General features: G+C 34.6%; 2 protein-coding genes across 3 annotated transcripts in view; one reads left to right on the top strand and one right to left on the bottom strand.

Moving 5' to 3' along the window:
- Positions 1-956, bottom strand: part of LOC117317283 (krev interaction trapped protein 1-like) — a 39619-nt gene extending 38663 nt beyond the window's left edge. For both annotated transcript variants that reach the window (XR_004530157.1, XM_033872030.1), the window contains exon 1: positions 810-956. The gene's annotated coding sequence lies outside the window, so the exon portion shown is untranslated. The remainder of the gene's footprint in view (positions 1-809) is intronic.
- Positions 957-3451: 2495 nt separating this feature from the next.
- The window catches only part of LOC117317664 (ankyrin-1-like), a 34459-nt gene continuing 25140 nt past the window's right edge, over positions 3452-12770 (top strand). Inside the window, 5 exon segments of the mRNA XM_033872533.1 lie at positions 3452-4800; positions 5921-6043; positions 6771-7003; positions 7455-7527; positions 8513-8640. Of these exon segments, the coding sequence (XP_033728424.1) occupies positions 3876-4800; positions 5921-6043; positions 6771-7003; positions 7455-7527; positions 8513-8640 (1482 nt within the window). The 5' untranslated portion in view covers positions 3452-3875.

The following is a 12770-nucleotide window of genomic DNA, read 5'->3' as shown; positions in this document are numbered from 1 at the left end:
ATTAATAGAAGAAATTGACAGCTTTAAAACATTGTAGTTTTAACTGTTTGTGAAAGTGTTGTTTTGTTAGAGAAGTGTAGTTGATGTTTTAACTGTTTGTGAAAGTGTTGTTTTGTAATTATAGAAGTGTAGTTAATGTTTTAACTGTTTGTGAAAGTGTAGTTTTAACTGATTGTGAAAGTGTTGTTTTGATATAGAGCAGTCAGGCTTAACTGTTGGTGGAAGTGTAGTTTTGTTATAATTAGAGTAGTGTTGTTTTGTTAGAGCAGTGTAGTTTTGTTAGAGTAGTGTTGTTTTGTTAGAGTAGTGTTGTTTTAACTGATTGTGGAAGTGTTGATTTGTTAGACTTATAGAGCATTTTGTAGTTTGCAATTAGTAGAGTAGTGTTGTTTTGTTAGAGCAATGTAGTTTTAACTGTTTGTGAAAGTGTTGTTTTGTTAGAGCAATGTAGTTTTAACTGTTTGTGAAAGTGTTGTTTTGTTAGAGCAATGTAGTTTTAACTGTTTGTGAAAGTGTTGTTTTGTTAGAGCAATGTAGTTTTATTGTGGAAGTACATATCTGTGCTATACACTGTATGTGCATGATTTTTATCCATATTGTGTTGTTAATCATGTTCGTTTTTTGGGACTTCACATCTGGTTTGCTCCATTATCTCACATAGGATTAATGTTTACCTATAAGGAGGCATAATATTTCTTTAAAAGAGAACTTTATATATACATGTACTTTTCCACACCCAAAAACGTCATCAACTTTTGGAGATGGAGGTTTAAACACCGATAAAATCCGAAGTTTGCACGAATACTTACGTCATCAGTATGGATATCCAGGTAAAGCAAACACCACTTTGTTGATATTAAATTATCTTAATAAAGATAACTGTGCCATAAACGATGTAACGCCTACAAAAGCAAGCCCCTAGCAAACTTTCCTCGCACCACACTTCGTGAATATGGAAGTCTCCGTCTCAATACAGAGGGAGAACTAATTATTTTTAATCATCTCACTTAATGAATATTATATAATACTTATCAATATAAAACTAGTGCAAATTTATTACAAAGGAATAAATATTTCATCAGTTTAACATAATATGTATTTGATTGAATTCCATATTTTGGTTTTCTCATAAGTAAAGTGTTCATAAGAATAGATTGCTCCCTAAAGCGGAAGTAGATTAGAGGTCAAGGACGATTTCAGGTCAACAAATCTGTCAAATCTATTATGTTTTTTTATCATATCTTTTTCGTATGTTTACATAAGTTGTCAAACGTGTCATTATCACAGGATGGTATGTCATGTTCAACAGATACAATGGCGGACACGGTAGGATATTTTTTGTTTTGTTTTATTCTCGTTTTTTCAACTGAATGTCTTTCTAGACAGTTTCCCCCTGTTAGTCTTTACTAAGAAAAGTCCGTACAAGGAACTATAAGATAATAAGTGACACAACTGGGTAGTCACGTGTTATGCCTACAGATCAGCTGATTGTTTTTCATACTGTTGTACGAGGAATTATTACTATTTGTGTGATTTCCAACTGCGTACAAAAATAACAGACCAGCTGGACACTTGCACAAAATTAATTGTATCTGGTAACCAATGTCAATAGGCTATATACAGTATATACCCTGAGTTGAAATTAAATATCTACGGTATGTATACAATTCCATGCGATTGTAGAATATGAAGAATTGGGTTTCTTTCTAGGACCAACACAAACCATATAACCAGCTAGGTGAAGTCTTTTCTCAACAATTATTCTCTAAATTAACCATGAAGGCAAAGTAAAGTGAGGAAGCGAAGTGAAATGAAATCCCAATAATATGCTAATTGATAATATTACAGATACATGAATTTAACTTGCTATAAAATACACCTAAATTAAATACACATAAGTGACATTACTGACTATATATACATATTATGTATGTACACTGTACATGTAGCAGAACTGGACTGGGCTGAACGCTGGTGACTTGCAGGAAGCTCAAATGGTTAGAGCATCTGTCTAGAGTTTGGAGGTTCAAGGTTTGAATCCCAGTCTGGTCATTACCTTTTTCCTCTGTTACATTAAAAACATTACCCACAAGTGAATGTAAATATAAAGACACAAATACACTAGATAAAAATAAACAAAATTAGCAAATGAATTTTATAACAGGGTGTCACACAGTACTTTAAAGCTTTTGTATCACATACAAGCATCTGTTATATATATATCTATTAAAAATGAAGAAAAAAAATAGTTAATTCCTCTATTGTCATCTTTTTCACTCAAATTACTTCTGAATAATTAAGAGATCTAGACATTCGATAAAGGGCCTGTAGCATGTTAGGGTGAATTAAGGGCTACCAAGTTTGTTCAAATAAATGGCCTTGTCACACAGGCAAGGTCACTGGGTTTAAATATGCTAAAATCTTTGAACAAGTCCTTTCCAATAACCAAGAGGCCCAGCTGAGACCTGATATTTGGCCTGTAGCATGCTGGGATAAAGGCTACTAAGTTTGTTCTAATAAATGACCTTAACCTATTTTCAAGGTCACAGGGGTCAAATGTATTAAAATCTTCAAACAACGACTTCTGTATAACCAAGAGGCCCTGAGTTATGATGTAGCATGCTGGAAAGAGGGATTACAAATGATCAAATAAATTGCCTTGACTTATTTTCTAGGTCATAGGAGTTAAAAAGTGTTCTGCATTTGACTTAAAGGTTGACAAAAGGCCATGGGCATGGGTCATGAAATTTGGGCAGTGAGCATGCTGGAATAAACGGAATTTCTCAATTAAAAATACCCACGGTTTGATGATAATGTCTTAAAATTTTAAGTTATAAGCCTAATTTGAAGTTATGCGAATGAAATCTTTCAAGCAATGCTATTTTTTAGAAAATAAAAGTTCTTATAATAAAGGAGGGTTGCCAATTCGGGCAATTCTTGTCAAAGGTCACAAGGTGTAAATGTAAGTTTCATTGTTCGGACAGATATATACAAATTCAATAGAATTATTTTATTGAAGTTTCTGTTAAATAGGTTTCAGGTTTGGTTTAGAAACACAGGTTGACAAATATGTAAAAAAAAAAAAAAAAAAAAAATGCAAAGTAGGTCACAGTGACCTAATTTTACGTCATATCATGCTAAAGCACTTTACACCAGCCATCATTCTGTAATTGAATCATTCAATTTTTTCTGAATCAGTTATCAGTAAGTAGTACGTATACGTTGATTAATATGTTGAGATATTTGACCTTACTATAGTCACATACCTACTTCTATCTATTTCCAGTAACTCCCAGTCATGACCTGCCATATCAATACTGTGTAGAGTGATGGTGGATCGCCTGTCAATGGTCACAGTAACAGTTATGGAGCAGTCCAAAACTTACGTCATACCATCATAGGTATTATTATACTCTTTACGAACTGTCACAGTGAATCACAAAAACTGTAAAATAATGCCCGTGCACCAGTTAACCTTTCCCAATATAGAACTATCCTCGACAGACCTTCTATCCAAGTGCTTTCTCCTAATGTATTCCTAGTCATGAGCTGGGCCATGCCTTCCCATATTTATTACTTCATCCAAGAGGTATCATTTTAAAAAAAAAACCTAACTGAAGATATCAGCTGAAATGAGCTGTAAAAAGTATGTGATAGTGAAATATTTCACCAGAACTAAAAAATTGACTTGTTTTTGTGCAGAATCATGTTATGCTGACACAAGTGTAAGAAATCTGGTTTTCTAGCTGTACTGTATAGATGTTACCATCACTTTTAATAAAAAAAATGTTTAAAATATTCAGTAAAACAACTAAGAATACGAAATGCATTATTCATCCTGATGTCTTAAACATCTATAAACCAGTCGGCTTAGAATGATCAGTTTCCAACCCAACACCATTGAAGAAACTGAATTCCGCTCGCACCAAATTTCACGTCGCAATACCAGACACTTACATAGCGATCTCCGTGCACGTGAGAGCTCTTTCACTCGGTCATGTGTTTTTCAGTCACAGTATCAGGGAAGCCGAAACATGACAGGTACTCATGAAGAGTTCTTCTCCTCTGTGCATGTTGTGGCTACAGGTAAAGGTCATTATTCGGTATATCAGCCCAATGCTAAGTATGCAGAGTCACGGCCCGATAGTGTCACTGGTCAGACGGCTCAGAGAAACTTGGCCTCTTCTGGAGATGGGGAATCATCAAATCCAGAATTACTCAGGAGTTTTAAGCATCATATCAGTAACTTGTCGTCAGCAAAATCTTTGAGTAAGCTGCCACAAAGTGACATTGAGGATAGAACACGTCTTACTGTGTCACAGACGGAGGACAGTCAATCCAATCGGAATGGATTTAAAAATCTGGTCAATGACAGAGGCCGGAGAGTAAATGGGAGGATGAAGAATGAAAAGAAGGCGGATGGCTCGACATGTTCCTGTAAATCTTATCACATCCACACATTCTCCAAACCAGACTTTTGTCGAGTCTCAGACAATTACAATGTTGAGTTTGAAGTATCTCTTTCTCAAATACGTTCAAATCTTGTCGAAGCCAATGAAAAGCATTTGATCATATGTAACACTTTCTGGAGGCCGTTTCTGGCAATAAGTGAATTTCACGATGGAGATGATGTGGTACAGTTTACATCCCTTTGGCACGAGGAAGGGAATCTCAAGGAACTGCTCCGTGATGGAATACAGAATACAGTTCTTAGAACAGCCATATCGGATCTTACGCTGATGGCAGTGTCAGTCGGCCCACTACAGCTACTCAAATCACTTATAGACTTGTCTCTTGTGCGTAAGTATATTATTTATTTTAAATGTAATTATCTTTATTATTTTTCTAATTTGTAATATTTTACAATTATCATTTATCTGTTAAAAAACTGATAAAAATTCAATTGATATTCCTTGTGATTCATGCCCCTAGTTATATCAACTGATGTTACCGCCGGTATATAACAAGTCAATTATTATCTGTTGCAGCTCAGTAAAAATAATATCAGATGCTATTTCATCCTCCTGAAATAAGCTGCTATTTCATCCTCCTGAAATAAGCTGCTATTTCAGCCTCCTGAAATAAGCTGCTATTTCATCCTCCTGAAATAAGCTGCTATTTCATCCTCCTGAAATAAGCTGTTATTTTCATCATCCTGAAATAAGCTGTTATTTCATCCTCCTGAAATAAGCTGCTATTTCGTCCTCCTGAAAAAAGCTGCTATTTCATCCTCCTGAAATAAGCTGCTGTTTCATCCTCCTGAAATAAGCTGCTATTTCATCCTCCTGTAATAAGCTGCTATTTCATCCTCCTGAAATAAGCTGCTGTTTCATCATCCTGAAATAAGCTGCTATTTCATCCTCCTGAAATAAGCTGCTATTTCAGCCTCCTGAAATAAGCTGCTATTTCATCCTCCTGAAATAAGCTGCTATTTCATCATCCTGAAATAAGCTGTTATTTTCATCATCCTGAAATAAGCTGTTATTTCATCCTCCTGAAATAAGCTGCTATTTCATCCTCCTGAAATAAGCTGCTATTTCATCCTCCTGAAATAAGCTGCTGTTTCATCCTCCTGAAATAAGCTGCTATTTCATCCTCCTGTAATAAGCTGCTATTTCATCCTCCTGAAATAAGCTGCTGTTTCATCATCCTGAAATAAGCTGCTATTTCATCATCCTGTAATAAGCTGTTATTTCATCATCCTGAAATAATCTGCTGTTTCATCCTCCTGTAATAAGCTGCTAATTCATCACCCTGTAATAAGCTGCTATTTCATCCTCCTGAAATAAGCCCACCTTCTACTGCTGATGTTCAGTTTCATAAGAATGTAATGATATAATTTACCTCATTTTGTAATCATAGTGACGTGTGTTTTGTGTTGTATGTTTCTGGAACACCATTTCACCATGATGATGATCAGGTGTCGATAGTCTACTAGAGGATGGTGCTGGCTTACTACACCATGCTTGTGTGTTCCGGAGGTCAGACATCATACAGTATCTAGTCCATGTGGGCGTGTCACCTTCATTGAAGGACAGACAGGGTGAGTTATAAAAATAGGTCACTTATTGTAATAGAAATAGGTCACTAATTACTGTGATAGAAATAGGTCACTGTGATAGAAATAGGTCACTTACTGGAAAAGAAGTAGCTAGGTCACTTACTGTGATAGAAATATGCCACTTGCTGTGGCCAAAAATGTTGATTTAGACCTTTTCCATTGTATGATTAATATCATTGATCGCATATTCCGTAGCCTTTTTATCGGCAAAATTATCCTGAAATTTATATTGGATGTACATTTCATTTCAAAAAATAAAGCGAAAATAGGGAATTAAAGAATTAGTAGTCTGAGCTGAGAAACAAGGAAAAAATAAAGGGAGAGAAAGAATAATGGGAAATGCACTGTGATAAAAAAAGAAGGAGATGGAATGGAGAGGAAACAGCAAGAGAAATTTAGAGACAGAAAGAGGAAAGGAGAAATAAAGGGAGAATAGAGGGGTTGAAAGAATAGGAGAAATCAAAAATAAGTAAAATGAAGCTGAAAGTCACTAAGAGATATTAATAAAGAATGAAACATAGAGCAAAGAAGTGGAAAAACAAACTGATTGAACGATCATATTAGTAGGAAAGAATTCTCTATATATTGAGAAAGTAAAAGTAGCAAATGAAAGGAAGAAAAGTAGGCAAGTTAAATACATAATTATTATATTGAATAAAAAACCAAACAATCAATAATTAACTGAAGATTTTTATATTTTTTTCTTCAGGTAATACTGCAGACCAGTGCTGTTTCTCAAGTGAGATACGACGATCCTTGCCTACAAAGTTCCATATTCAGACAGGCGGGGGACGAGGGGTCAGCGTTAAGGGGTCGGGGGTGTGGGGATCAGGGGGCTTCAGTAGGGGACACATACTAAAACCAAGTATACAGGATAAGGATGTCATCTTCTCGATGGCTGCTGCAGCTGATTCTCTGATGGAGCTACAGAAAAGATTACAGGTAAAAATATACCTTATAGATTTGAAATTTTAGTTAAAAATAATTTTCTGGATTTGTTCTGTTATGTTTATTTCACTTAATTTTGATTTTATCCATTCTGTTCCAAACAGCAGATATATATGTAACGGAAAAACAATCAAGAAATGGCTAAGCATTTGAAAGCAAGCAATCTTATGTGAAATATCAAAACTTTGCATACTTTCCCAATATAATCCAAAATACCATAAAAAAATTCCAATCTTGGTTTTTTGGTCCTTAAAAATTAAAAGAACAAAAATATTAACGCCTTTGTAAAGGTCAAGAAATCTGACCACATAATTTGACATTCTAATTAAATAATTATATGAGACATAGCTAGACTTCACACTGATGAGTGGTGACACTCTAATTAATGTGTTATATCTACCTGTAGTAACTTTAAAACTGACATTATGTATACTCTGTTTTCCAGATGTTTGAATTCAATGTAAATACCGAGTGCAATAGTTACGGTGACTTCATCATTCACGTAGCAGTAAAGGGAGGTAATCACGTTTTGTTTAATTTCTTTTATTCTAAGGTACTTTATGAGAGACTGGCTTTTTCTCACTGGAAGAAAATTGGTGAATTTGGAAAGATTTTTTCAGAAGTAAACTGCAAATTGCGGGAATTTGATGTAAATATAAAATAATATTAATTTGGAATGAGGCCCATTCATGGCCCCCCAAAAAACCCAGAAAAAGCCCTGGAGAGTGGCATCAAATTAAAAAATATTACTGCTCCTGTAGCTGATTTTAAGTATGTGTTGTTAAGGATCAAGGGTGATTTGAAATCTGCCGATTAAATTTGAAGAAGGAAAATGAACAGGAAGTGAGAATAAGAGAAAATTACGACACTTAACTGTTATTACTAATGAGACCTAATTAATGCCATCCCTAAAATAAGTTCGAATTATGGTGTTAGAAATTATAAATTACTAGGATAATGATGAAAAAGGGGATGGGGAAGGATTTCCAATGTATTAGCCTACTTTAGGAGATGGTTCATCGTATACTGTGGAGAGTTTATATGGAGACCAGGGTTTCCGCCTCTCACGTCCTCATTGGGAGATTCACGATATTGAAAGCTTTCTCCCACGAAGACCTCTCTCACGCAACGTGAGACAAAATCTCACGTTTTTCAAACCATTCTCCCTCCATATCACTAATGTATCAGATTGCATGGCATCCATGCTATGCCTACTATTGTCAATCACGTCTGGTCTTTATCGATCAGAACACTAGGGCTGTGGCAGTTCATCATATAAAAATACTGTGGAGAGTTTACATGCAAATCACCTTACTTTTCCTTAGCTGAGAGGAATTTCACTTTTGCTTAATGGTAGGACATCCTTATCAAGATTAACAACTGGTACATGGATTGAGAATGAGTGGCTTCAAGTTCCAGCCTCGTGTATTTGGACAATTAACTAATTAAAGATTTTTACATGGATTATGTATGTATTAATTATGTACTGTGTCCGTTATCTAGGTCTCTGCCAATTACCACTGATGATGCTTCTGGTCAAAGTCCAACAGGCAGATGTGGAACTTTGTAACTTCAAGGGCATGACTCCCCTGATGATGGCTGCCCAGGCGGGAGATCCCATTCTGTGTGAGGTAAACAGCTTATTATTTCAACAAGAGTACTATATAGCTAGCCACAGGTACATGATACACCAATTGTCAGAGCCTAGCAAAAAGTTTTGATATTTAAAGTCACAAAGACACTGTCATTGTTTATCTGCCAAATTGAATGTTTGTATTGAGTGACATCGCCAATAATCTTGCATATTATATGCATCTTAAATTGAACATAAAATTATCATAATTACATAATTTCAGCATTAAAATATTAAAGATATTTTGTTGTTAAGGCAAACTACAATACAAATTTAATAAACATATAGTGATTTTTGACACAAACGTAAGTTTGAGTCTATGTCAGCGCTTTTGAGGTGTAGCTGACAAAATCTACGATGCCCTCTGGCGGATACTGCCTTGGCCAATCTAGCCGTTGCTTTACAGTAACTCCGTAATGCTATGCAGTAAATATCGTAAATATTCACGATAAAAAATGACATATAGTAAAGTTCAGCTATAAAAAAATTATCTTTTGTTTTGTTGACACAAACGTAGACACAAACGTAAGTTTGAGTCTATGTCAGCGCTTTTGAGGGGCTCTGGCGGATACTGCTGTTGGCGAATCTAAACGTTGCTTTACAGTAACTCCGTAATGTTATGCAGTAAATATTTGTTTAACTTCACGATAAAAAATGACATACAGTGAAGTTCAGCTATTAAAAAAAATCACCTTTTGTTTTGTTGTATTTTAGAAGCTGACAGGACAATGTGGGTTTTTTTTTGGCATTTTCGTTCGCTCTGACACAACTTCCACTGCCACTTCACAATCATATTCTATCGCAAAAAAAAAAAATAGTCCCGTGACTTACGGAGTCAAATGCAACACTGCAGTTTCGTTAGATATATGACAAAACAACAGAACCTCACAAATAGATAGTTTTCAAAGTATTTAATTTAAGTATGTTCTGTCGATGATACGTAAGAATATTTTTCCGCGTTGAACGCATTAGATTTCACGCGGAATGATACAATCGACTTTTCGCTGGCGCCATATTGCTGCTTATCAGCTGTGACCCGGAAGAAAAATCTACTAACATCACGCTGAATTTTCATCATCGACATCTATGTGTTTTTTTCTTTGGTGGCATGTTACTGAATGGGTTATAATATTGATAAAGTTTCGTCGGAATATCGTTGTTATTTTGTACATTGAAAAATCACTCATCCAGCATCCGATTTTGTCCGCCATCTTTCAGTAATGTAAACAATAATAAAAGAAAGAGTAGTGATCAAACCCAACTTTGAATGTCATTTTCTCACTGAAATATTAACTTGCATGTGATTGATGTAGTCTGCAGATGGTTAGATTATATAGATGTTTTTTTACGAAAGAAAAAAAGTTGTCTATTCATCATGACAATATCACAACAACGGCAGTCGAGTACCATACGCATGTTTGCAAATAAAAAGTTAAATAAATTCTCACTGAATAGGGTTTCGAAATGTCAAATGGACTTGTGAATATTAATATTGACTTCGGATCTATTGATTATATCCTACGTAATGCATATGAAGTTTTTCGTTTACAGAACGCGTACCGCATTAACGTGGCTGTCTGCATGCAGATGTAGACGTCACTGAAAATTTCATCTCTAATTATAGCGACTGATTCTTTTTTTCTAATATTCGTGATGGTTTAAAAAAAAATAGAAAATGATCTATCATTATCATTTGAAATATTACATAACAGTCGAAGCATATTATAAAAAAGAAAGGGGTCTACGATGTACATCTACATAGACCTTTATTATGTTTGGTGGAGTTTTGAACGCTTCAGGGACGGTTAAAGGGCAGTAACTCTTTAGAAAACACCATTTTTCATGGAAATGTACTGATTGCTAAATTTAACCAGATATTTAAAGGCAGTGGAAATGTTATATTCCTACATCTGCGGTTTTTTCTGTCTTAAATCATTTCAGCTTCTGAATTAAATTAACCTTTAAACTAATGCACAGTAAAGTATTGATAAATCAATGCAAATAATTTATTATAACTTAGATTTATTATTATTATTTAATCTTTTTTTCTTTACAACACTAGTACATATTATTTGAGAAGAACAGCAAAAATTACTAAGTTCATTATTCTTCTAAACAACAAAAATTTGTAAAACTTTTTTGTGTTGTGCATATATCCTATTGTGAAATAACTTGGCATGACTAAAGATAATAGTATTGTCTTGATGGCTGTTACATACTATATCATAGGTTGAGTTAAATAATTATTTTCTTCTTGTCAATTATGGTAAATGGTGAAAACACATTTTTTCATTTAAATTGTTAAGTCGGTTTAATGTTCAAATTCAGATTAATTTAATTAAAGCAACTATTAATAATGTATATATGTGTTAACTTTTCTGACAAAGTCTTCAAGTAACCTGATTATATTTGACAGAGAATCAAAATAAGTAATTTTGTTGTTAAGAATAGTGGGCTTAGCCATTTACAACTGTTTAGATTCTACTTAATAAGGTTTGATTTTTAACATTTTGGCAAATTTATCTTATCAATATCCAATTTAGTTTTAAAGATAAGCAGTACTTCCATTTTTATGAAAATAAAAATTACTTCAGTGTTCTAATAATTTAAACACATGAACAATTGAAAGAAATACATTTGTATGAAAAGCATTCATAATGGACTTTGAAGAATGCTACTACATGTACAGTTCATCCAGTTTGGGCATTCGAACTACATTTTCATCTGACAGATGCTGCAGATTAAAAAAAAACCTCTGATTTTGAAATCGATGATATCAATACATATAGCTACATTCACATCTCACTAACATTAATTAACATGATATATATACCATACATACATATATATATGTATCATGCAGTTACAGTTATGTATATGGTACATATACTATTGCGGAGAATATTTGATGCAGCAATGTACATAAGTGAAAAACAAAATTCCACTTCAAATTGATTTGAACTGTACATGTGAATGAATGTGTTTTTGTTGTATAGATTATTTGTAGCTACACAGTATGGAGTGTAAACATATAACGTAGAGTGCTATATGAAAATCATGTTCACTCTAATGAGCGATTAAGAAACTGTCTCAAGTCTGAGCTGATATGAGCATGTAATTCTAAGTTTTGAATATAGTGCTTAGTTTAATGTGCCCGTCGTGATGGTATACCCTGCCCTGTCTACATCCGCATTCTACGCCTCCAGAGTCTGTTTATCAGACCCCGGTGTTTTTAACCCACCATCATCAGATGGTGGGCTATTCAAATCGCCCTGCGTCAGTGGTCCGTCCGTCCCTCCATCCGTAAACAATTCTTGTTATCGTTATTTCTCAAAGTACTGAAGGGATCTTCTAAAATTTCATAGGTTTCTCTTGGTTTCTAGTTATGCATATTGCATTTTGAGACCAATCGGAAAACAATATGGCCGACAGGCAGCCATCTTAGGTTTTGACAATTGAAGTTTGTTATTGCTATTTCTCAGAAAGCACTGAATTGATCTTTCTCAAATTTCATATATAGGTTCCTCTTGGTGCTAACATTAGTTATGCATATTGCATTTTGAGACCAATCGGAAAACAATAAGGCCGACAGGCAGCCATCTTGGATTTTGTCAATTGAAGTTTGTTATCACTATTTCTCAGAAAGTTTTGACAGGATCTTTTTCAAATTTCATAAGTAGGTTCCCCTCGGTGCCTAGTTATGCATATTTCGTTTTGAGACTAATCGGAAAACAACATGGCCGACAGGCAGCCATCTTGGATTTGGACAATTGAAGTTTGTTATCGCTATTTCTCAAAAAGTGCTGAAGGGATCTTTCTCAAATTTGATATGTAGGTTCCCCTTGGTGGGTGGTTATGCATATTGCATTTTGAGACCAATCGGAAAACAATATGGCCGACAGGCAGCCATCTTAGGTTTTGACAATTGAAGTTTGTTATTGCTATTTCTCAGAAAGCACTGAATTGATCTTTCTCAAATTTCATATGTAGGTTCCTCTTGGTGCTTACATTAGTTATGCATATTGCATTTTGAGACCAATCGGAAAACAATATGGCCGACAGGCAGCCATCTTGGATTTGGACAATTGAAGTTTGTTATCACTATTTCTCAGAAAGTGCTGAAGGGAT

This window comes from Pecten maximus, chromosome 19, assembly GCF_902652985.1.
Source record: "Pecten maximus chromosome 19, xPecMax1.1, whole genome shotgun sequence".
Lineage (NCBI taxonomy): Eukaryota > Metazoa > Mollusca > Bivalvia > Pectinida > Pectinidae > Pecten > Pecten maximus.
Note: the sequence above shows the minus strand (reverse complement) of the source record. Positions and strands in the feature narration are given on the sequence as shown.